Genomic DNA, 26,488 nt, shown 5'->3' with positions numbered 1-26,488 from the left:
ACCCCCAAAAAAACTGATGTTTGTTTATACTGAGCATACACCTCACCTAGCCTTTTACCCCACACGCATCTTCCCACAGTCCTGAAGCTATCTGGCAACAATGAAGATACAACAGACGACAGTGAGAAATAAGGGGGGGAAATTTTTAAAAATGGTTACCTCACTCTTCCTCTGCCGTTATCAAATAAAAGTCCGCACGACAAAAAAAGTCGTGCGTAGAGCAGGGGTCACCAGCCCTGCTCCTGGAGATCTACCGTCCTGAAGGCTCACTTCAACCATAAATGGCAAACCTGATTCTACCAACAAGCAGCTCAACGAGTTCTGAAGCTGAGGCGTGCGTCCTTAGGGTTGTACTGAAAACCCAGGACGGTAGATCTCCAGGAACAGGGTGAAGACGACAGGTACCTGCATCTGGGGGGTGCTGGTGCTACAACCAGAGCAACGCAGCAGGCAGCCCACCTCGCCCCCCACAGTGCGGTGGGACCAGGCCGGCTGAAGCGCGCTACACTAGCCTTTACTTTCACTCCCTTCCAGAAAGAACTCAGACAGTCCCTCATCCATCGCCATGGCACACAAATCATTTACAGGAAAAAAAAATAACACATGGACATACACAATTTCCCCGCGAAAGGGGACAGTTTATAGAACTGGCTTGATTAACAAGGGAGCATCCAAACAGCACACAGGAGTTAAAAAATGTTTTAATATATTTTGAGGGGGGGGGAGGGGGAGAAAAGTGTTGACAGTTTATACAGCTCCTTTGATATAAAGAACGCGCACAAAAACATTGGCTTGTCAAAGATTTTGAGAGAGGAAAATATGGCCTTAACACTAAAACAAAACCAACCGGAAAACACTAGCAGTCGGTGTACAGACTGACCGAGGGATACAACAAGCCTTCACTATGGTTTAAAGGGCTGAGGTGTACCCCATTCTACACAAGGCAGTAACCCTATCCCAGAATTCATCTCCTCCCCCCGCCCCATTTGTCAAATCCGTTTCAAAACTACAGTGAAATATTTTACAGAAACTATATAAATGCATCTTTAATGAACAGACCGACAACTACATTTTTCCCGTAAAAAAACAACAATGTACATTTTGCCAGCGGACAAGGCAGGAAAAAACAGCCATTTAACATAAGATAAAAACTTTTAAAAAGAAAACGCTAACACTACAAAAAAAAAAAAAGCACCTAAACTATAAAGGGAATGCATAATGAAATCATCCTGGGCTAAAAAGTATAAAGTTTTTAAAAACCTGATGAAGGAAAAAGTTGGGGGGGTGGGGGGGAAGCGTATATACACAGTTTGTTTCACTGGCCATTCCTGTTGAAATGAAGAGTCCCGTCGTCGTTCCCGTGTTCCTGGAGCGTCCTGCGGAGCGCGGGAAGCCTTCTGTACAGAGCCGCGCTCCCGGTCCACACGGACGCAACACCTCCTGGGAGCCACTGCAGCAAATCAAACCCAGACAGCGCGCCGGGGGGCCGGGGGAAATGAAAAAAGAGCCAGTCCAAAAAGCATCCCTTCCTGGTCTTGCCTACAATTATGCGAGTATAATTAGATATATTTAATTTTTTTTTTTTTTTTTTATATAGAGAGAGAGAGAAGAGATAAGATTTGTATTTATAAATTCCATATTCAGCAAAGTCACTTCAAGGACTTCCTGCTTTAGATGGTCTCTGTCATTTCTTCTTCTTAGTCTCCTTCTTCGACAATAAAGTTTTAAAAGCAACGCGGGTCAAAAAGAATTTAAAAAAAAGTGTCAGTTTCAACAGCAATGGCATTGTTTTACTTGTATTCCAAAGAGTTTTGTCTGTTTGTTTGTTTGTTTGTTTGTTTGTTTTTTTACAGGTCCAGGAGTTCTTGGTTGTGTCCGTGTGTGTGTTCCTGCGGCGTGTGGGTCAGCCCGGAGCGCTGCTCTCAGTCCGGGGGCAGCAGGTCGTGCAGACGGAAGCGCTCCCGCACGTGCGGCCTCACGTCCTCGTTCTGCAGAGCGGAGGACACCAGGAGCATGTTACTATTCTAAACTACTCAGAGGTCACACACACACACCCACTTCTGCCCTCAACTCAACCCACCGCCACCCGGCAGCATCGTCTAAGCAGGGTTCCGTTTGCGCCTAGATCGTCAAACGCACGGCTAGCGGTTTTCGGTTTAGCGCCTAAACCAATATATAACCTTGATGTTGCTCTTCCCCCCTCCTTAGGGACTTAGGTAAAACCCTGTTTCTTGGGCACATTTCAGATTGTACAGCAAACAAAGCACATGCACCTTATGGTGACACAAAAACAAAGGAATTGTAATGTTTCTCTGAAAAGGGTCTTGAAAAATGCAAGTCGGTGGCTTTTATGTGGCTGACTTATGCTACAGAGGATGAAAAAAAAACGTTTTCCCTGGGTATATTTTTTCTTGCCACTGGCATCTCACCAGGCCATGGTAATCACAGCTAAGTAGCAACATGGGTGGATGACACAGTGTTGACATGAAATGCAGCTACACAAAGCTCTCCTGCCAGAAGGAAATATTAAGCATGTGTACCAGCTCAACCAGATTCTCCAGGAATGGAACCAGCTTCAGCAGTTCGCTGTCGTTCTTATCCATGAACCAGCTCTCGATGGGGATCCCATTGGAAAGCTGCAGACAGAGGGAACAGCGCAGAGCTTCGTTATTACTGCTGATGATTATTGTTATGAAGGTGGTGGTATAAAGGAACACAACTAGGCACCCAATGCGTATACTCGGGCACCGCCAAACTGATGCTGTAGAGCCATAGAGTTCTGCTGGGTCTGTTTTTACTTTAAAAATAAGCTGAAATCTAAATTCACTTTTTTTCCTCCATTTAGTCGATTCTTCCTAACCATCCGAACACATCTGAAAATAGTATATTTTTTTAATAGTGTATTTTAAATTTAATAAATTTAATAGTGTATTTTAAATTTAACCAGAGGGCTTACATGTTGATCAAACCCCCTCAATCAATCCCCTTTTCACACAGCAGGGTGCATCCACATTTGACGTCCCCCTCGTCAGGTGAAAAGACGTCCGAAAGATCAGTTACACTCGTGCGTTAGTCATATCGTGGAAGCTGGTGCTGCTCCAACTTATGTTTCAGCTCATCTTGAAAACGAGCAACCAATTTAACCGCAAGAAACCAGAGGAGGCAACTGAACCAAGTAACGAACCGCTATGATTGTCTACATCAGTGGCGAGGGGCAACACAAAAACATTAAGTTTGTATCAGTCTGTGAGACTAGAAACCATTTGAAAACCAAAATGATCATAAAGATGAAATATACATATATATGCTTAAAAGCTGGAATTTTTTTAAAATGGAAGGAAAAAAAACAAAAACAAAAAAAACATTTACAACTGCGCTTATCAAGTGGGGCTATGATTGTAAAGAAACCATTTGTTATTCTTCTTCCCCCCCATTTTGTGGCGATACCTGGAGGCACAACAGGGCAGCTGCTGCCTCAGATCTGAGGGTCTGGTGGGTTTTAGTGCAGCTTGAAACGCATTCGCAGGCAAATCTTTGGGAGTAAAAAAACCAGCGTGGTTCTGATCAATAGAAATCCTGCATCACGTCGACATCTTCCCAGTCTGCTAACCTGGAGTGATGATAGTGCAGAACAAGTGCTTTTTGAGGTGCTTTTGAGACCACTGAAATGGTCGTGATTTAAGCTCTAAGTGTATAAATACGAAATTGTAAAAGGTTTGGTTTAAATTTCTTGGATTTGTGTCATGTTTTTCAGTCAAAAATCAGCGACGGCCGGTTAAAACAAACTACAGACAGGAAACAGCAACACAACTGCAGGCCTCACCTGGTAGGCAAAGGCTTGTGGTGAATTGTCAATAATTATGGTCTTGGACAAATCCCTCCCCAGGATGTTGAGGTCCTTGATGTAGTTCCCTTGCACGCAGACACAGTGCTCCCGGAACAACCTGTGCCTGCAATCACATTCGAGAAGGGGAAAAGAAATCAATGCCCGATAGAAGCCCTGGCTGAATAATGCAGGACAACCACGGAGGGTTGACACCTGAACACCTCGGGAGCTCAGCGTGTCGCTGTGTAACTGCATCTCCATAATGAACACTATACACACACACACACACGCACACACACACACACACACACACACACACACACCGTGCAGGGCCGGGGGGTCCGGTTACAGGCCGGGGTCACAGTTAAGCCCCGCGAATGTCAGATCGTCAAGGTGGAGGGTTACGGGTTTGGGTGAGAAAATCAAATGGTCTTTATACGCAGGCGTGTAACGTGCCCAGACAGTCGCTCAGACAAGGAAGAGCAACTTTATGTGCGTTTAAAGGGACAATAGGGTAATTTTTGTGTTAAAACATTGTTACAAGACCGTTGTAAATCCCTTCGTATTACTGAAAAAGGCTCAATGACATGTTGGCTCACCCTCTGCCTGTGTTTATAGTCCTTAAATTCGGGTTTCAAAATATACAGTTGATGGACCAACACTCTGTACTAAAACATTGCATAGCTGTACAATAATTCAAGCTCATTGGTTGAAGATTGGTTCTAATTGCCAATTTCAACATCAGCGCGTTCACAGAGAAGGGGGAGTGATATACAGTGTCGTGGTTTGAGGGCGTTTGTTGCTGCTATTCCTCTCTTGACCATTAGAAGTCCGAAATGACTTATTGCACATTTAACAGTCGGTCAGACAAAGAGGTGCAACTTTACGTGCATTTAAACAGCTATGTAACTTAAAGGCGCAGACTGAGATGGCAAACATTAGAAAGAAAATCAAGTAACGCAAGTAAAGTTCGCTGAACTAACCTAACCAACTGTTTCTTGGGATCCAAGATGTTGAGGAGCTTGTCCGCATACACTTTCTTGGAAGCAGTGAAGAGGATGATCTGAGGGAATAAAAATGCCGACGGCTCTTTCACGAGGTGGGAGGGAGGGGGGGTGGAAGGGAACTGCACGCGTGCAACCATGTCAACAAGCATGTTGGATAACACAAAGTCTCCTACCTCATAAATCTGAGACATCCGTTCCAGGAACTCTCTGAAGAAGGGCCTCAACCTGACATACACCTGACAGACAAGCAGAGGCAGGTCAGTTCTCCTGCCCTGGCACCAGTCACAAAGTGGGCAAGGGCCTTCATACACCTCCCATATGCTCTGGCCATACTTTGGCAGTAAGACCATCGGCACCCTCTAGTGGTGACTATGCTCCCATACAACAGTACGACACCAGATGGGCTCCAAAAGTTCAAACATCTTAGAGCACCCCAAACCAAAGTCCCAAAAATACAATTCTTGACTTGACACCATCATCGAACACCAAATACATGCTGCAATGCAGCGACTACTTAATAAACAGGTAGATGGAAGCATGTATAATGATGTCACTATTACGGTCTATAACGGAAAAACAGAATGTTTTCTTTCATTCTGTGACAGATTATTACAGTATATATCGTACATGATACTAGATATTAAATTATAACTGAAAAAGTAAGTGTTGTAATTTCATAGCGGCGCTGCGGGTGGTACCTGGTATATGACGTCTTGGAAGAGGACGGGGAAGGTGAGGGCCGCGTCTTCCAGCTCGTTCAGGCTGCAGTGCACCAGCGTCTCATCCTGGAGGAAACATCATTCAACTCAACATCCTCCATCTACCAACATCCTAAATCAACACACACCATGCGCACCTCCATCTACCAACATCCTAAATCAACACATACACCACGCACACCTCCATCTACCAACATCCTAAATCAACACATACACCACGCACACCTCCATCGACCAACATCCTAAATCAACACATACACCATGCACACCTCCATCTACCAACATCCTAAATCAACACATACACCATGCACAACGCTGACAACAGATCCACAGACTCAGGCTGCAGTGCACCAGCGTCTCATCCTGGAGGATGAATCATTCAGGGGTGGTGAGAGATTAAGATTACATGAGTGAGTGATTTAGATTACATCCTAAATCAACACATGTACACGACGCATAAAACTGACAACAGATCCACAGACACAAGACTGCGTGCGGAAGGGCAGTCATAAACCAGGGGAATAAAGTGAGGAACTTCCTCAAACCGTACATTTCTGAAACTGCTCTGTCCGAGGGCATTTTCCATATATAGTAATAACCCAATGTAAACTTTAAACTTTAAGGAACTTACAAAGCCTTACTGCAGAGCTCCAGGGCTCACAAATACCCTGATGATCGATGACGGTACAGGGGAGTCAAATCTGAACTCAGCGAGAGGAATTCTCCCAACCCATATTTAGGACAAAAAAATGAAGTCAGCGGTGAATAAATGTTTGAATATCCAGTCCCCTGAGAGTTCCATATCATCCCCGTTTAGCAAGTAGGTCTCAATTTAAGACACACACATTTAGCAAGTAGGTCTCAATTTAAGACACCCAGACACACAAAAACACACACACATTCAGCAAGGGGTAGAGGTTTCACATTCGTGCAGTCCGTAAGTATTTGGACAGTGTCACATTCAGACATTTTTGCTCTGCACTCCAGCGAACAAACGGTTGAAATAAAACAATCATGGTGTGGTTTAAGTGCACTTTCAGCTTAAACTAGAGGGTTTCACAGCCACACTGGGTGTAAGCGCAGGGAATGCCCGAGTGCAGTCTCAGGGTGAGGGGGGGGGGCTCAGGGGGACTCGTGGGCTCACCAGGTCCAGGACGAGGGAGAACTCGGGCGTGCTGCGGGTCTTCAGGGGCAGCGCCGGCTTGCGGGTGAGCTGCTCCTCTGTCAGCGGCGGCACGTGTTTGATGAAGAAGTACCTGCAGGAGAGACCCCCCGCCCAGATCAGTGTGAGTGAGTGAGTGTGAGAGAGACCCCCCCACCCAGATCAGTGTGTGTGTGTGTGTGTGTGTGTGTGTGCGTGCGTGAGAGAGAGAGAGAGACCCCCCCGCCCAGATCAGTGTGTGTGAGTGTGAGTGTGTGTGTGTGTGTGTGTGTGCGTGTGTGTGTGCGCGCACGTGTATGTGTGTATGTGCTTGTGCGTGTGTGTGTGTGTGTGTGTGTGTGTGTGTGTGTGAGAGAGACAGTGTGAGTGTGTGTGTGTGTGTGTGTGTGTGTGCGTGCGTGTGAGAGAGAGTGTGAGTGTGCGTGTGTGTGTATGTGTGCGTGTGTATGTGTGCGTGCATGTGTGTGTGTGCGTGTGCGTGTGTGTGTGTGTGTGTGTGCGCGTGCGTGTGTATGTGTGCGTGCGTGTGTGCGTGTGCGTGCGTGTGCGTGTATACACACACTGCGTGAGGGCCAGCTGTGTGTGGTGGCGCTTCACTCACGGGTCAAACACCTCCCAGTCCTCCTCGTACGAGCCCTCGGGGGCGGCGGTGGGCGGGACCTCGGAGTACCCGCTGTCCGGGGCCAATCCGGGCGCTGTGTACAGAGAAGAGACGGCGTTTAAACCACAGACAGACAGCCAACACTCACACAAAACGCTGATCCACACCACGCCTACACAGAATGCCCTACCCATGGAGGCAAAGCCAGGAGGGGCAACAGTGGAGACTACGGTGTGGGAAGACAGACAAGGGTCAATGACGTATTTGGGCAGCCTGGAGCCTTGTGGCTAAGGTACACGACTGGGACCCGGAAGGTTGGTGGTTCAGGCCCCTGTGTAGCCACAATAAGATCCTTGAGCAAGGCCCTTAACCCCACATTGCTCCAGGAGGGGATTGTGCCCTGCTTAATCTACACAACTGTAAGTCGCTTTGGATAAAAGTGTCAGCTAAATAACTAATGTAATATATTTGTTTTGGATTTGAATACGTCTCTGGGAACCGGCCAACAGCACCAGAAGGCAGGGGGTGCAATACACCAGACACGCTTAGTAACGTGTAGAGAAGTAATTGAATCCAAAACAAATCCGTAATTAATGCAGTTCCAGTGGAAGACTTCTTTGGCTGTAAAGGAGCGCAGAATGGAGTCCTGGTGACAGACTGCACTACCTGCTCCTCCCTTTGGGGGGGGGGTCACTGGCCGTCTCCACGCGTACCTGTGAGAGGGGGCAGGTCGGCGTCCGTGACGATCTCCCCGTCCTCCGGGGCCACAGCGGGGGCCAGCGGGGGCCGCAGCAGGGAGGCAGGAACGCTGGGAGAGAGGGGCACTCCGACAGGCTCCGTGCAGGGGGCCGAGGCCAGGCTGGTGGGGGTCTCCACCTGCTCCAGGTCCAGCTGCTTCACAATCTCCTCTGCCTCCACAGCCTGGCCCGGAGAGTCCAGCCCCGACGTCCCTGGAGAGGGGGAGAGGAGGAGGAGAGCGGGGAGAGGAGGAGGAGGAGGAGAGCGGGGAGAGGAGGAGAGGAGGAAGAGAGGGGGAGATGAGGACGAGATGAGGAGAGAAGGAGAGAGGGGGAGAGGAGGAGGGGGAGATGAGGAGAGGAGGAAGAGAGAGGGGGAGAGGAGGAAGACAGGGGGAGAGGAAGAAGAGAGGGGGGAGAGGAAGAAGAGAGGGAGAAGAAGAAGAGGGGGGAGAAGAAGAGAGGGGGGAGAAGAAGAAGAAGAGAGGGGGGAGAAGAAGAAGAAGAGAGGGGGGAGAAGAAGAAGAGAGGGGGGAGAGGAAGAAGAGAGGGGGAGAGGAAGAAGAGAGGGGGAGAGGAGGAGGAGGAGAAGAGAGGGGGAGAGGAGAGAGGACAGGTGGCCCAGAAAAGAAGACAACAAAATGTGTGAGTACAATAACGAAAGAATGACAGAGCGACCGCACCTCATAAAACTACAGCGCAGCCTAAAGAGTGGCCGCTAATTTAACAGAATGTCTATTCCCACATTGCCTGCAGACAAGGATAGAAGGGTTCTCCACTCAACTACCGCACCCCGCCCCGCCCCGCCCCGCCCCGCCGGAGGGAGGGCGGTGGTCGTACCATTTTTGTTAGCCGTGGAGAAGAAGTTGAAGACGGGGGAGAAGATGGTGCCCAGCAGGGTGGTGCGGGGCGGGCTGGTCACAGCCCGGCCTGGCTCCTCCAGCTTCCCGTTGGGCTTGGCTCGTTTGCTCCTGTCGTGGTTCGTGGTGTCTGCGGGAATCGGGGGGGGAAGGAGAGAGGTTAAGGCTTTCTTACGACAGATTTAACACACTTGACACAATTCTGCGACCAGAGGTCACACTGCTTTTCAAGGATGGGTCATGGACATTTTACCCGCATTTTAAACAACATGACGTTACTGATGGTGGGCAATGCATCAGACATGCACACAGTTCAACAAAGACTTTACAAAGCATTTTCAAAAATGTTGATATACACATATCAATACAAAAGAAGAACACTACTCTGCTCAATTTAAATTAAATGTGATGTAAATGGTATTTTTAAGCCTCCAGAGATCAGTAAAATAAACCACAAACTGAATGGCGTAACAAATATCATTGAGGTACCAAACTAATTAGCTGTTTTGCCAACAAGTGCCGTTTCTTCGTAATATGGAGGGAAAATTTTTTTTTGTATTTAAGATGTATTTAAAATGTATTTAAGTTATTCTTTACTCTTTAATATTGCACAAAACTTTTACTACACTGGCAAGCTTCCAGCTATAACTTAACGTTTATGAACTAGTTGTCTAGTGTTGTACCTTGTGAAAGTTAGCTACACAATGTAGAGAACGGATGAGAACATCCAGGGGTTAGAAACACCAGGTAAACTGGAAGGCCTGAAGTTCGTACGAGGCATTACGTTAACAGCGAAAGATAAACACAGTAGTGAGAACATGGGAGCCTACATTTTGGGACACTTAAGTTATACGTCGGTTAGCTTGCCAAGAATTCTGTAATAAGACGCCTAGCCAACCATTGAGCAAGTGTTGCCAAGTCGAATCACAAAAATCACACTCCTCCAGAACCGCTCAAGTCATTTTCACTGGATCTGCTTCCAGGCTTACTCAAACCCAAAAAGCAGTGGAACGGGAGAACCGCTGTCGTGGGCGGCCAGACGCAGTGCATTTTGTACAGACTCTGCATTCACAGCAACGTAACCAGGGCTTAATGAGCAGTTTCCCAGCTGATTGAAACACTCTGAATATTACAAATCTTTGCAGGTTTTTGCAAATCGATAGATCTCGAGCGGAAACGGAATTAAATGTCACGATCGATACGCCAGAGTTCTCGTTTTTTCCCGCCTTGAAAAAAAAAAAATGCAAGTGCTGCATGAACGCGACCCCCTGACGACCCTCATATTTTTGTCAATTTTTCAGCGCAATAAATCCCCATCTGTCACAATTTCAGCGTTTAAACCAATAGAGAAAGTCATTTGAACATGAATAAATGCAAGAACTGCAATTTCCACAGAAGCAGAAGTGAAATATTTAGAGGAAAAACACCGATGGATGAATAAAGAAAATAAATGAGCTTTTTGACATAAATTAAAGTGACACGTTCCCCCCCCGTCTCACCCCCGTTGACAGGTCCCCGTCTGTGGGCCTGGGCCACACCCTGGTTGGCCCGGTCGCCCGTTTGCGGCGTGGAGGAGATCAGGTTGTTGTCCAGGTCGACGCGGCTCCTCTTGGCCGGATTCTGCTGCTCCACCTGAAAGACGTGACATTAGTTATTGAGCTGACGCGACTTGGTTTATTAGACTAAGCAGGGGGCAATGTGGGGTTGAGGGTTTGAACCACCAACCTTCCGGGACCCAGTTATGTACCTTAGCCACCGAGCCACAGGCTAAAGACCACCCCCAAAGCCAGCATGAAGCAACTGAGTTTAACTGAGCCACTGAGCTTGTTGCATTACTTCTTGGTAAAAACACATCCTAGACCAGGGATAATCAACCCTGACCCTCGAATCCAAATGCAACTCTGGTTGTCATTTCTCCCTGGGTATTCGGTGCTACAGTACTTCGACACTAGTCTTCACACCGGACTCCCAGGCAAAGGGAGGGTGGAAAAGCACAAGTTTGCAGACCTTGAGGACCGCAAGTTGCTGATCGCTGTGCAAGCTTGTTCAACATTAAAGGACAAGCTTCATGGACTCACAGGATGACAAGTTGGGGAAAGGCTGCTCGCACTGAAATAACTGGAACTGACAACACATTTGACAAAATCAGTTCCTCAGACTTCTTTCTTACATTATGCACTGATTTATGAACCGATGTCCGTGTTTAACCAACGCAGACTTCAGTATTCTGAGAGCACGTGCAGGTTTTGGGTTCACAGGGGGCTCTGGAAAGGTGGCTACGCGGGCAGCACTGATCTCTGGGGTCAGATCAGGGTAAAACCAGACTACCTAACACAAACCGATCCCCAACTTCATGCAGCACAAGCCTTTCCAGAAGAAAGCAACAGCTTATGTAAATGACTAACTTAATTAGCGGCAAGCAGGCAATGACAATGAGGAAGGCCAAGTTGTCGGGGCAGCAGGTGAAGGAAAAGTCCCGTGAGCGGTTTTATAAGCTCCTTATAATTGAAATCCGTTTAAATGAGCCCCCCCCTAATCACAGCACGTGCACAAAACTGTTTTAATCAAAGATTTGAGCGGGCGGCTTCGCCGAAAGGGAAGTCACGATCGTTCCCAGAACGCGCAGCGAGCGCAATACGGAAGAGGAATATCAGACGTGGGATCAAACGGACTTCCTGCCGGCGCTCCCGCTGCATGACTCCGTACGGAAAACCTGTTTCTCATTCGGGATACATGCACAGTTTGACGATTTCATCAGATGAATTTTATTTTTTCCTTTTTCTTTTTGAAATGGATCCCTCCCCTCCCTTTTGCCGTTTTGCCGTGTAAAGGACCATTTGAACATTACGGCGTAACTCGATGCAGGCGAACGCTCGCGTTGCAACAGCAAAAAAAAAAGCCCTCATTGCATCATTACAAATGCATTTAAATCAGGGTTCCTGAATGCAAACGGACTACAGAGGCATGTACAACTAAGCAGAAATGATGGCAGGATATAACCAATATTAATAAGGGAAATAAGTATAAGAGGGGGGGTTTTTCGTAGTAAAGGGTGGAACCAATTAGCAGCTCAGTGATATCTCTAGCTGTAGAATGAAGTGTGCTTTCTTAGGGTTGGAATGAAAACCTACTGGACAGTAGATCTCCAGGAATAGGGTTGGGCAGCCCTGCATTCCAACATGTACAATACATAGTGGTGTATCCTCATTCTGTGAATGCAGAAACTAATCCTGATATTAAAATGGCAGTCCAAGCTGACTCCAACGCTCAATTTTACTACTACACAGCTCATAAACACGGACCTCTGAAACCTAAAACCAAAAACACTTTAAGCAATTAAAAAAAAAAGAAAAAAAAAAAGAAAAACTGTATATACTGTTGGTTACCACTTGGGTGAAAGCCCTTTTACAAGAACTCCAGTCACTGGGCATCATTGAAATAGGCATCATTATCACAGTAAAAAATAAATAATTTTTTTTTTTTAAAGACAAGAAAAACTTCACACTTGTTTAAGCAGGGCCTAATGTTACCTACTGTCATTACGCAACCATTCCAGTGCTGCTGCTATTCTTAGAACATGGCCAGAGTTCTCAGGCAAGCGGCAATATTCCTGAAGGAACCCGATACCAGGAGGCCCATGACAAACACCGAATTTACACTTTAAATGTGGATTGTGGCTATACTGAGGTCTGGAAGAGAGCGGAGGTTATATAACGCGCGTTTGCTGCAGGCACCGCTCCGTAATGACGATGGATGACGGGGCGGCCTGTAGCGTAGTGGTTAAGGTAAAGGACTGGGACGCGCAAGGTCGGTGGTTCTAATCCCGGTGTTGCCGCAATAATATCCGCACAGCCGTTGGGCCCTTAACCCTGCATTGCTCCAGGGGAGGATTATCTCCTGCTTAGTCTAATCAACTGCACGTCGCTCTGGGTTGGAATGAAATGAAAGTGTCTGCCAAATGCCAGTAATGTGAATCGCGACGCGGTCAGGGCCGGAGTCCGCGGCGACCGCGGCGCACCTTGACGGCGGTTCCTCGGATGAACTTCTTGATGGTGGAGAAGATCCCCGTCTCGGGCTTCTCCATCTTGGCTCCGCTCGGGGGCGTGCAGTCCTCCACCTCGGAGTGTTTCCGCTTGGTCCGGGACGGGCGGGGCGCCTGGGCGGGGCGGGGCGTCTGGGCGGGGCTGGGCTGCTGAGACGCTTTGCGCATTCTCAGCTTCATCGTCCTGAACGTCACATGTAAGGCTGGAGGAGAGAGAGGGAGACGAAGAGAAAGGGAGGGGAGAGATGGAGGGAGAGAGAGAAAGAGAGAGGATAAAAGGAGGGGAAGGGAGATTGGTTACCAGTGTTAATCCAAAACATGCAGATTCTATTTGCTCACTACAACTTCACTGAAGTCAGACTGTAGCACCCCCCCCCCCCCCCCCCCCCCCGCCCCCAATTCCCTTGCGGGGGTGGACGACATACACCATGAACAGCAGCTGGAAACATCTGGTTGCGGTCAAGGTGCTGGAGTTCCCTGCGGCAACCACAATGTCAGCGCAGCCTGGTCACAGACCCGTCCAGAGAGCCCGAATCTACACCCTACCCCAGGAGGCTCAGCTGTTACCCTCCAACCCCTCTGCGTGCAGCAAGACACAGCCAGCTGACGCAAGGTCACGCCCTCTCTCGAAGACGGCCCGCTCTACGCCCTCTCTCAAAGACAGCCCGCTCTACGCCCTCTCTCAAAGACAGCCCGCTCTACGCCCTCTCTCAGACACACCGCTCTACGCCCTCTCTCGAAGACAGCCCGCTCTACGCCCTCTCTCGAAGACAGCCCGCTCTACGCCCTCTCTCAAAGACAGCCCGCTCTACGCCCTCTCTCAAAGACAGCCCGCTCTACGCCCTCTCTGACACACCGCTCTACGCCCTCTCTGACACACCGCTCTACGCCCTCTCTGACACACCGCTCTACGCCCTCTCTCAAAGACAGCCCGCTCTACGCCCTCTCTCAAAGACAGCCCGCTCTACGCCCTCTCTGACACACCGCTCTACGCCCTCTCAAAGACAGCCCGCTCTACGCCCTCTCTCAAAGACAGCCTGCTCTACGCCCTCTCTCAAAGACAGCCCGCTCTACGCCCTCTCTCAAAGACAGCCCGCTCTACGCCCTCTCTCAAAGACAGCCCGCTCTACGCCCTCTCTCAAAGACAGCCCGCTCTACGCCCTCTCTCAAAGACAGCCCGCTCTACGCCCTCTCTCAAAGACAGCCCGCTCTACGCCCTCTCTGACACACCGCTCTACGCCCTCTCTCAAAGACAGCCCGCTCTACGCCCTCTCTCAAAGACAGCCCGCTCTACGCCCTCTCTCAAAGACAGCCCGCTCTACGCCCTCTCTCAAAGACAGCCCGCTCTACGCCCTCTCTCAAAGACAGCCCGATCTACGCCCTCTCTGACAGCCCGCTCTACGCCCTCTCAAAGACAGCCCGCTCTACGCCCTCTCTGACAGCCCACTCTACGCCCTCTCTGACAGCCCGCTCTACGCCCTCTCTCAGACACACCACTCTACGCCCTCTCTCGAAGACAGCCCGCTCTACGCCCTCTCTCGAAGACAGCCCGCTCTACGCCCTCTCTCAAAGACAGCCCGCTCTACGCCCTCTCTCAAAGACAGCCCGCTCTACGCCCTCTCTCAAAGACAGCCCGCTCTACGCCCTCTCTCAAAGACAGCCCGCTCTACGCCCTCTCAAAGACAGCCCGCTCTACGCCCTCTCTGACACACCGCTCTACGCCCTCTCTCAAAGACAGCCTGCTCTACACCCTCTCTCAAAGACAGCTCGCTCTACGCCCTCTCTCAGACAGCTCGCTCTACGCCCTCTCTCAAAGACAGCCCGCTCTACGCCCTCTCTCAAAGACAGCTTCACAGAGAAGGGGGAGGGATAAACAGTGTTGCGATTTGAGCACGTTTGTTGCTGCAATTCCTCTCTTGATCGTTAGTCCGAAATTACCCATTGTACCAACAAAAGGGGCCCATTTCTGGAGAAAAAGAAAAAAACAGACCATCAGTTGTGCCGTCTGTTAGCAATGTTCAATAGCCTACCGATTATACATAAATCAGCTACATCGATGGCAAGGTTTACATTAAAAATAAACCTTCAAAAAAAAAGAATAATAAATGGTACGAAACCAACATCAATGCGGATGTGTTCTTGTTCTGCTTTACCGACCCAACCAGATTGCAGAGAGAAATCCTGAAAGTATCCACTGCTCTCCACCCCCGCCCCCCAAACCCTCCACGCCGCTTATGCAACACTGCTGGCTGGAAATGCCTCCCCGCATGCCCAGGGCCTGTTCGGCGTGGTGCCAGAGAGCCCTTCCTGTGCAGCCCCTATTCTGTGGTGGGGACCTGCCACACATTACATGTTACTTAGCTGACGCTTTTATCCAAAGCAACTTACAGTTCCCCCTCAAGCAATGTGGGGGTTAAGGGCCGTGCTCAAGGGCCCAACAGCTGTGTGGATCTTATCGAGGCTCCCCCGGGGCTTGGGATTGAACCACCAACCTTAACCACTACGCAACAGGCTTCGTTTATGTCTGTTTTGCGTTACGTGCCGTGGGTACTGTAGTTTTCCAGCGCACGCTTGCTGAACGCAAGGCCAATGCGTTTGCATTCCCCCACACCGACTCCCTGCTTTATTTTGTTTAAGCCAGTACAGAAACTACTATTTCAGGATAAGTAACCTTTGACCCTGGCATATGAGCCAATGATCAAAGAGCAACTGGGATCCCGGAGGCTTTTCAGAATTGGGGCGGGGGAAATCATCTTTATTTAGTACGGGGTGTGTAGATACGGTTTCCAAAGAAAGATGGTCTTAACTTAGAGGCACAACACCGTTTCCATCAACATGGAAAGGGAGAGGGCTTAGAACGATCCGCCATCTTCACCATTTTCACATCGTCCGAAATCACTCCAGCTACAGTTCTGACTACAGAAGCCATGAAAACATAAGCCCAGAGTACAAACCGAATAGCTACAAGCTAGCTTGAGGAGTTGGGCTGCTAACACCTAATGAAATTTGAAAAATAGAATTTTCCAGCAACGATTTCCTGTCGAACCACAACAAAATGAGAGGTGGGAGAGTAAGAACACAATGCCACAAAATACGAGAACCAAAGCCTGACGTAATTATTAACTTCCAATTCGTACTTCGGGAAAACTATGAACAGCATAAGGGATGAGTACATGGACTGACTGCCGTGCGTCATAATCCTTAGAGCAACACAAAACATCGTAGTGAATGAATGAAAGAGGAAAATAAAAATAATCAATCTTTTTATTTCACCATAGCATATCAGAATGCATTAAATGTATTAAAACCATAAATGTTAGATCTCATTTGAAGGTTTCTTCTCAGAAATGTCTTTTTTTTTTTTTGCATGCATGCATTTTTCAACAAATAAAATGAAGGCCTCAACAGAGGAGCTTGTGTGCACTCTCTGGCAGTGCGGGAGCCACTTGGTTCTGGTAAAAAGTTGATGAATGACATCAGCGCAATCTCTGCCTATCAGGCACCTGCGGTTGTCACACACTTAAGAATTATTTTAGGATATTTAAAGACAATAGAAGAACAATATTTAATAGAAAGTGTGCGCTGCTTGATAAATATGTTTTACTGACCACATTAAGCCGAGTGATTTTACTCTAGTAAGCTTTTAAGATGCTCATGAAAGTGCAATTCTTAAGATGTTGGAAGCATGCGGCCTCTGCACATGGTCCCGCAGCAAGAAACCAGTGAAAACTGTTGAAATGAGAGCAAAGAATGCAAAGAATGGCTACGTACATTTACTCACTTAGAAGAGAATATTAATCAAATGTTTAGTATGTCTGCATATTAGAAAAGAATATTAGGAGAGAATATTAATCAAATGTTTAGTATGTCTGTATATTTTCAATGATTTACTGCTGATAAGTTCGTGTTAGAAGTGCATAAGTGACCCATGTGTAATCTAAAGTTGAGTAAAATAATTAATATGAAGTGGAAAGTACCAAAAATTATTATGCTGCGAAAAGTACCAAAAATGATCTATAGACCATAGAAAGTTCTGGAAAGCACCATATAGTGAATAGCACCGTGTTTTACATGATTCCTATGTTAATGATTCCATTTTGTTAAAAAAATAAAATAAAACGGCTTACAAAGCAAGATGTATGTAATAAGATCCTTTCTTTTTAAGGAAATCAATAGAGTGAATCGCCACCATGGTTTCAGAACTGAGAAGGTAGCGCGGTCAGCTGATGTTTTAGGAGGAGTTAAGATAAGAACAGTGTGGGTGATTGGCCACAATGATGTTTTAACTGTGTATAAAATGGGTGTAAAAATGACAGTCCAGGTCCATGTTTATGAAAAAACTGGTCCGGCTTTATGCACGTGTGCAAAATAAAGTCTGATTTTCCTGAAGAGCTTGCTGCCGTGGTGTCTTTTCCCTCGTGAAGATGTTTTTCGACAAATTGGAGATTTGGACTCTGTCGTTTCCTAGACACGACAAAGGTAGTGAAAAAATATATAAAAAATAATAATAAAATAAAATACGTTTGAAATGGAACACTGGAAGATTCATCAGTGCAACATCAATACATGTGTGTTAAGCTACAGTAGGGATGTTGAACTCCAGTCCTGGAGGGCCGAAGTCTCTGCTGGTTTTGGTGTGTTTCAGCATGAGAGATACATTTCAAAGTCTTTCATTGGCTAAAGAGTCCACACACCTTGTTCTCAAGACCTAAGTTGCCTGCTGATTGAAAGGAAACCACAAATATCTGTAGACACTGCAGCCCTCCAGGACTGGAGTTTGACACTCCTGAGCTACAGTAAGCTACAGTTAAGAGCCCTTTATTCCACTTACATCCCAGAGAGCAGCCATTAAGTGCAAGTTACTCATTTTCCAGTGAGAAAATAATGCAGCAAAGTGTCCAGCCTTTGCCTTCTTTACAGCTTTCATTTCAGGAAACTTGCTGAGTTTTTTTTTTATTTTTTTTTTTTTTAAGAAACCTGCAAGGATATAAACACCTCAGATTCAGCATTTTTAGCTTCTAATAATCCCAAGGACATGCAATGATGCGGAGGACCGGACATTGGAGTGGCCGGTCTATCGTCCTGACAGCTCCAGCAGCTTGCTCTTAGCAGTGCACTTGGACTCATCATCTTGCCATAGAATTAATTTGCTCCCAAACAAACATTGTCCAGAGGGCACAATGATACGTTATCAACAGGATGCCTTCCATCAAAACCAAATCACCAACTCCAGATGTCGTTATAGAACCCAAAACTTGCAATGATCATCCAACGTGTTTCACCGACATGGTTCTGCGAGTCTTTCATTGCTCCAGGGGCGTATGTGTGGCCTTCTCTTCCGAAACTTTCACATTTAGACCCACGGCCCATAAACCTATGAAAACTTACTCCATTTCAGGTGCCCAGCTTTAGTGTAGCGCAAATCATCTTCTTTTATTTTTATTTCCCATACTCTCGCTAGTGTCTTTTTGGCAACTGCACATCCTTCCAGACCCATAGCATTGAGTCGTGTAATTAGGAAGGAAGAACTGACAGGAACAGATTTCTTCAAATCTCAAGAAACAGTGGAGCTTGATTTAAATCTATTAATTCTTTAAGTACTGTCTATGGTGATCATCCCTTTTTTCTCATGCAATATTTTGAACTCCTTGGGCAGTCCTGTAGTCATTTTAGAGGCTCGTGTCAGTTATGAATTCAAAGCATTATGTCCGAGGTCAGAAAGCATTTAAAAACTGTCCCGCCCCTCCGTTTAAAAGACAAAGAGGTTGCACCAAATCTCCTGCCCGCCTTTCCTGGCATGACTCGGGCCGGTTTCATCGCGCGCAGTCCCCACAAATGTACAAATTAAAAACAGAGGGCCCCCCTCTTGAAGTCAGAACGCATTGTTGTGGCCAGAGGGGAGAAAAACGAAACCAAATGTAGTACCACGAGCGTAAACCCCCTCCCCAAAAAGCCCCTCGACTGGAAGGAAGCGGTTCAGTTTGAGCCGGGAACACGCACCGCTAGCGTGCTCCATTAGACAACATTACCGCCACCGTCGTGCTATTGCATCATCCTCTGAAATCCACCAGATCTTTATGCAAACAGTAGGAAGGGCCCCATCGCGGGAAGGCCCCATTGCGGAAAGGCCCCAATGCGGGAAGGCCCCAATGCGGGAAGGCCCCAATGCGGGAAGGCCCCAATGCGGGAGGGCCCCAATTCGGGAGGGCAGGGCTCCCGGTCCTGACAGAGGGCTGCAGCCGCTGCGCTCAGGATGCCCGGATGCCGCACTACCAGACGGTGAAGGATCCTCAGTCGGTTGTTAGCACTGCGAGGGCCTGGGGCACAGAGACACAGATGCGTGGGTCTGGGCATGAGTAATGGAGAACAGGGCGCAGCAACAAGTCCAGGATCAGGGGCAGTCATCCAGAAAGCAGACTGGCTGATGCCTCGACTGCAGCTTGGCGTCTCCCGTGCCTCACAGAACGCAAGCGTGTTTATGAATGAATGCCGTGCGAGAGCAGCCAGGACCGGGCAGCGAACAGACGGGCAGCTCTCCCCGCGCGGGCCTGACTCCGGCTGGTTTCGTCGGACAGTCCCCACAAATATACAAACTAAAAACACGAGCAGGCCCCACAAGCAGGTCTCTCTCTGCACAGGCCGCCTGTGCCCGCTCGCTTCCTATTTATACCATCACAGAGAATGACTCATCCCCAGCGGCACGCAAGCCAGCTCACTGCACTCCCAGACCGCTTTCATTGGGGGATTTTTCCAAAATTAATACAGAAAATGTACTACAGGAAATGTATGAATGCAAAGAAACGCATGACTTTATTCAACTGTACATCCGTGAGTACAGTACACATTGTCCATTTTTCTTCCTTGTAACGCCACCCCCACATGAGTGTTTTTTTTCTTAAATCACAACCAGATGCAGTTACACAGTTAGACGTGCACTGAAGAAGGTGCCCCCCCAGCCTCTGAAAGACACATGCGCACACGAGCCTTGCATAGTTTCATTCAAACCGGAGCAGCAGTTCCCCTCTTCCCCGAGGTTAATTACATTACAGCCCACTAACAGCAAAAGAACATGCACACAGCAATTGTCTTTCATGAAAAAAAAATCACAATGATGATACTGTTCTGTATGAGGGGGGAAAACAAAGGATTAAGGAGCAATAATCACCATAAACTAAACTAAACGCTTGCGAGTACGTAGATCCATTTCCCTTAGGGGATATTTCCCCCATTTGTCAGCACACAATTATGCACCAGATTCATCTACAAGCCTGGCACTGAAGTACACCCATCAGTTTAAAAAGTCACATTCTTTAATTCTCATTAACTCCGAAACTCATGCCAGCTTTGGATGCCATTTTGGTAAACCCGCGCAATTCCCATGTGACGTGGTTCGCGTTTCTACGCCTCCGTATATTCTGTGCTATAAACTGGAACCATCTGGAAAGTGTCAGCATCGCCACCTCGCAATGAGTCTTCAGAAGGAACTTCTGCTCGTGCGGTTGAGGGAGTGAACTCGCTGTCAGTGCAGAGAGAGCTGCTCATCCATAATTAGCTCAAAGACAACCGACTTAACGAGGCAAAAAAAACAGAGCGATCCCACACCGTGCCGACGTTTTGGTGGAGAACGTATGCAGCTGTACTGCGTGCGTACGTGACAAGAGCCCTTCGTCAAAAGGAACGAGCGAGTGGCCTCGCTCGCTGAATCACCCGGCTTTTTACGTCACGCGGGCCAACCCCAGATTCGAATGAAAGTCATCTCTGGCAGGCAACCAGTCAGCCGTGCGTCAGTCAGGCGGCCAGCCCGTCAGTCAGCCCGGTTCTCGGGCGGCCGCGGGAGTCGACCGCGGTGCGGCGGCTGGTTGAATGGCTCAGAGAACAGGACTGAGATGACTGATGCCCGGAGGGGGGATTCCGCAGCCGCTCCACCGACTGATCCCTCGCCGCCGGATAAAGACAACGCGCGACGACGTGTTCCGAGTGGGCGCGAGCTGAAGAACAGCCACGGAACACAGTAGATATACACACTCTACTGCCCTGTGTTACAACCTTCACACTTCACTTCTGTAACAACAGAACTCTGTTCTGTAGCGACAGCACAACATTGTGGTTATTGGCCTTAGAACCTTGGTGGTCTGTGAAGTCATTCCATTTATTCTTATTGTTTTCTCTGCATTCTAAGTCTTGTCTTTATGATTCTTTGCCATTGTTTTGATCTTAGCCCTGAATGCAAAGCACTGTGAGCTATATTTTAAGGACGAAAGGTGCTATATAAATAAAATAAAGCTAATTATTGTACCACTGTGTAATCACTCAGTAATCTCGATTATTCTCATTTTCTTTTAAGCCCTAAACTGATAGTGCTCCTTTTAACATAAGCCTGAAAATGCATATCAAAAAAATATGTGGCGTTATGATTCTGGAGCCCTTTTGACTACAGACATAACCCTGCTCTCTTCTGAAAGGCAACCCCAGAGGGGTTTGTTTTCCATGAGAATTACTGTAAATAATCCAGACAGAAAGTAACAGAAGTTCTAAGAGTGGAAGCTTTTTTTTTTCTCCTCAAAAAAAATATTCTTTTTGAGGGCATACAGATGCTTGTGGCTCTGTCTGATGGTCTTAGAAAGACAATGGAGCACAGCCACAACACTGGACAAACCCCGCCATTTTATCCTACTTCTGTCAAAAATGTCAAAAAAGACATTTATGTTGTTATTATTGTGAATTGTGACTGAATTTGATTAAAATGGAGAATGTTGTGCATTCCAAATACACAGCGTTGCACGATAAGCGAGCAGTTGCCCAACTGGGCAAGTACAACAAATCAACTGGCTCGAATCCATATAGTACTGGCCCAGGGCCAGTGGATCCTGCTTTGTCAAGCCCTGAAACCTCACACAATCAAGTTTATTTTTGCATTTTTCATTTTGTTTGAAAAGCTAGGTACTACTCACTACTCGCACAGTCTCATCCTTGCCGATTAAAATAAGAATAATTTTGAAAAACCATGGCACCAAAGGTTTGGCTCAATTATTTTTACACTCAATTTGTTCAGCCGTAACTTGCTTCTCTATAACAAGGGACACAGTTAGACTCCACCTGTTGACACAAGGTGACGACGAGGCTCGTCAGGACCAAAGGATACTTTTCCCAAGAGGAAAAATAAATAAATAAAAAATAAAAAAAAGCCTAATTTACCTATTAAATCTGACCTTTCAATCGAGGCAGTTTGACGGAAACTACATTGCTGTAGGGCAGGCTTAAACAATCAGCACACAAGACGTCAACTCCTTTTTGATAAGAAGATACACATCCTGCTGGCCATATATCACTGTTAGCCAGTGATTACATCAAACGACTTCATGATCTAATAGCAAGTTTAACAATGATGGTTGCGTTCTCCACCCACAAATGTATACAATTGCCAGACGTTACACTAATTGTGTCCCAACACAGGTAGCTGAAGCATTTGGGTTGATTGTTTATTTGACTTTTAGACTTATTGGTCTTCGGCTGCTGTAGCCTATCCAGGTTTGACGTGTTGTGTGTTCAGAGATGGTCTCCTGCATACCATTGTTGTAATGCATGGTTATTTACTTGACGGTCATCTTCCAGTCAGCTTGACCAGTCAGGCCATTCTCCTCACTGGATGCTCTTCGTACCATTGCTCTGCAAACTCTTAAGAGACTGTTGTGCATGTGCATGAGCAGTTTGAGATATTCAAACCACCCTGTCTGGCACCAACAATCATTCCACGGTCAAAGTCACCTCAATCATATTTCTTCGTCGGCATGCTATTATACATTTAGTTGCCGTCACATGATTGGGTGAAGAAATGTTTGCATTAACAAGCAGGTGTACAGGTCTGCCTAATATAGTGCTCACTGTGTGTGTGTGTGTGTGTGTGTGTGTATTTATATTATTATTAATATTAGGGGAGCGTGATAAGTTATTTTGTCACAAACATGTAATTTCTAAATGAGAGCTGGAGGTCTCATTGTGACTGAGCTGTATGGTATTCACTCAATGTCCCCTTCTGATCAAAGCGACAGTAACTTATAGGGACAAGAATGTCCTGTCCATGACAAAGCGACCGTAAAGAGCTTCAGAACTGAAAATATGGAGACGTTCATTTATTTGGATACATCTGGCGCTCAAACCATGACTAATTGTAAGCAAAGTTAATATTTATGCAAATTGCTCGCTAACTAGCCAGCTAGGATATCACGGAGAGTGAATTGTGCCGAAGCGATCGTTCAGCAAGTTGCTCTACAGCGTTTTACCACCAATGCTTCCAGCAAAAGTCTAGGATACGGTTTCAAGAACGCGCGCAAGTTATCGGCTGTAGCCAAGTTACTCGCTGAAACCGCACAAAATCGGTCGTTACCGCCAGTGGAAAAACGGCAGGTTTCGTGATTTATTTAATTTAGCAAGGCACTGTCAGCTGCAAAACAAAACACTAACGTTAACGTTACCTTCATGTAGCCACACTTTGGAACTCCATGCAAGCAGAAACACGACGAAGAGCAACGCCCCCCTCGATCAACTCAAAGAGAATGAGACCAGTGAAACGACTGCCAGCTAGCTAGCTTGTTAGGTAAACCTTGTGCAATTATTGAAAACAGCTGGCTAGTTGAATATCACTGACGCAAACAATTTTCCAATCGATCATTCCGTTCATGCAAATGTAATCTAGCTGGTTGAATTGTTAGTACAGTTGTATAATAGGCATGGAGGGTAGCCTAGCTTCATTGCTATAAGTAGCTATCTATACAGTGTTAGCTTGTTTGTTTTCGACAGGGAGCCAATACCAAGACCCCACCCCTACGACAGAGTAGGCGGGAAAGGAGACGGGGAATTCGGGTGATCATACTCATTCGAGACCGAGGCGGAAGATAAGCGAACAGGCCCCAATCTCAAAAAACCCGCTCAAATTTCTCAAGTCATTCGCAGAGGAATTTTTAAATAGATAAGACATTTCCTGCTGATTATGAATACGTAAGAAATTCCATGTTTAAAGTGGTAAGTCGGTCAACAACAGACAAGCTCATGTAACATTAGCTAGCCAGCAATAGCAGCTAACCAGTCAGGCATAACTTGATAGCTAGCTAACTGGCTATAACGTAGACTAACGTTAGCTACATCTATAGGTAGTCAATTAGCTACAGGGCTAGCCTAGCGAATTGCCAATACAATTAGCACTACGGCTATTTGGCGACCAATGTCAAAGAAGATTATTTCCGAATTAAGTAGCTAAATCAGTTAAGCCAACTCGCTTGCTATTTAATTGGCATTGCCTGGTTAGATGCAACAAGCAGAATGTCCTCGGAGTTCCATATCAGTGTGTGAAAGAAGCACAGATTTAAAAACAGGAGCGTCCGTGGGATGTGTACTAGCAGCAGTTTGCTCGCTGTCTTTTACGTTAGTTGGAGTTGAGTAAATATTTATACGACACCCACAATCCCCCATACGAAAATGTTGGCTTTTACTTACTCGCCGGGTTCCGCAATATCTCGTTGCCGGGGTGGGTATGTTTGCCTGGCTGCTGGTGCCCGTGACAGGGACAGCTGCTGTTTATAGCTGCCTCTGGTTAGCTGTACTCAGCGCCAGTCTGCCCGCTGTTGCATTGCTCCTGTGGACGCCATTTCCCGCCTCCTTCAGACACTCTCAATGGCAGGGACCCGGATGAGCTGAACATCAGCGCATGCGCAAATCGACCACTACCCCACACCCCCTACCAGTTCTTTAAACAAAACATTCTCATCTGTCTTTGTGCCGTACACCTTTCCAGCGAGGTAGCAAAATGATCTGGGGTCTGGGGCTCAAGAAAACAACTGAAAGATGAAATAGAAAGTAGAAAGGACTGAACATAACGTGTAGACAAAAATACGCGATGAAACATCCTGAGAGAAAGAAAACACTGTTACAAAGGTTTGTCACAAAGTTAGATGATGTAGGGAGCTGTGGCCATCTTTCGAAGTTTTGGTTTTCATATAGTGTTTTTGTAAACTGATATGACATGAATGAATGTAAAGATCCCGATGTGCAGTAGTTCTGTTACTTATTTCCGTCCAGTGCGCTACATGCTGACATTGTATGGGTCTGGACAACAATAGCAATAGCTTGCTGCAGTTCGCAAGTGCTGATCGCAACTTAAACATAGGACGATTCTTATGTGTTGTGTTGTCACCTTTCGCTTCATGCGTTAGAAAGTAGGGTACAATGTTGACATGGTGACTCGTGTCAACACATTGTAGCCTATTTTCTAACGTGTCAATCGAGGATGCGTCCCAAAAATGCACCCTTCTTTCTTCCTTTTCCTCCACCCGTCTGGAAATCTGAAAATGGAATAGAAGAGATAGAGTAGGATTGGGATGTACCCAAAGTGTCATTACGCAAAACACACATGTGAACAAATAGTTTAGTTGTGCAGATGAAGCAAGCAGATAACAGGTATCGTCAAGATTCAGTAATGGTGTGGGCATCAACCGAGAGAGGGAAATAGCCTACTGAAGTGCGGTCCAACTGTCCCGATTGAATGTCTGCCTTGGTGTAAAATTCAGCTACCAACTGTTTCAAAACATATCTTGAGCTGGTCAAACCATGAGGAGTATGGAGCTGGTCTGAACTGGTCAACCAGCTACCAGCTGTTTCAAAATTTAGCTTGAGCTGTTTTTGTTTTCAGCAGGGAGAGCCCTCAATGCATCCTTGTATCCGTTCCTTCTTTACTGTACGTAGGCTAGTTGCACAACCAACAATTGTAAATCCCAAGTTGCTACCTGACCCCATGCAGGTTACATAATACAGATAATGCTTGCAACAATGTATAGAAACCTGCACAAAGAAACGTGGAAACTCTGGCTACACCAGTTGATTTAAGTTAGAAACCACAATGAAATTGCATAACCTATTCTATAAGGACGATATATTAAGCTATTCGTAGGTTGCGTCCCAAAAGTAGCCTTTTCTTCAACTGTCTTTGTCAGCTATTAGGCTATGAAATCAATATCTCGTCCACTGCACGAAACGTCAGAAGATTACAGTAGACTGTCTGTGCAATGGTAATACATTAGCACGACACCAAGCACCCAGGGTAAAATAAATAGCTTTTCCCATACGGAAAATAAATACATAATTAATTAACAATACATTTAATATTTCATGTCAAAATGTACAGTACTTCAAAATGCAATGCAAATGTGTGTAAAATGTATTGAGATAAACACTCAGTGAGCACTTTATTAGGTAGACCTGTACATCAGCTTATTAATGCAAATATTTAATCACGCAATCATGTGGTAGCAACTAAATGCATGGAAGCGTGCAAGTGACTTTGATCGGGGGATGATTGTTGGTGCCAGGCAGGGTGGTTTGAGTATCAGAAAGTGCTGATCTCCTAGGATTTTCATGCACAAGAGAATGCAGAGAATGGCGCAAAAAAACAAAAAAACATCCAGTGAGCAGTAGTTCTGCGGGCAAAAACGTGGTTTTAATGCAAGAGGTCAGATTTGAAACAGTGACAGTAGTACAGAAAAAA

General features: G+C 46.7%; 1 protein-coding gene across 1 annotated transcript; it reads right to left on the bottom strand.

Moving 5' to 3' along the window:
* Positions 1 to 683: 683 nt before the first annotated feature.
* LOC133131454 (CTD small phosphatase-like protein 2-A) lies at positions 684 to 24,652 on the bottom strand. The gene is made up of 13 exons (XM_061246826.1): positions 24,445 to 24,652; positions 12,931 to 13,157; positions 10,412 to 10,544; positions 8,893 to 9,042; positions 8,029 to 8,265; positions 7,316 to 7,409; positions 6,697 to 6,808; positions 5,532 to 5,618; positions 5,007 to 5,069; positions 4,810 to 4,889; positions 3,824 to 3,950; positions 2,541 to 2,636; positions 684 to 1,988 (listed from the first exon to the last, which is right to left on the bottom strand). Exons 2-13 carry the CDS (start codon positions 13,132 to 13,134, stop codon positions 1,923 to 1,925), a joined length of 1,449 nt encoding a protein of 482 aa, XP_061102810.1. The 5' UTR covers positions 13,135 to 13,157; positions 24,445 to 24,652; the 3' UTR covers positions 684 to 1,922.
* Between the last annotated feature and the right edge of the window lie 1,836 nt (positions 24,653 to 26,488).

The sequence above is a fragment of the Conger conger genome, chromosome 6 (genome assembly GCF_963514075.1).
Source record: "Conger conger chromosome 6, fConCon1.1, whole genome shotgun sequence".
Classification (NCBI taxonomy): domain Eukaryota; kingdom Metazoa; phylum Chordata; class Actinopteri; order Anguilliformes; family Congridae; genus Conger; species Conger conger.
This window is presented reverse-complemented; position numbering and strand designations above follow the sequence as displayed.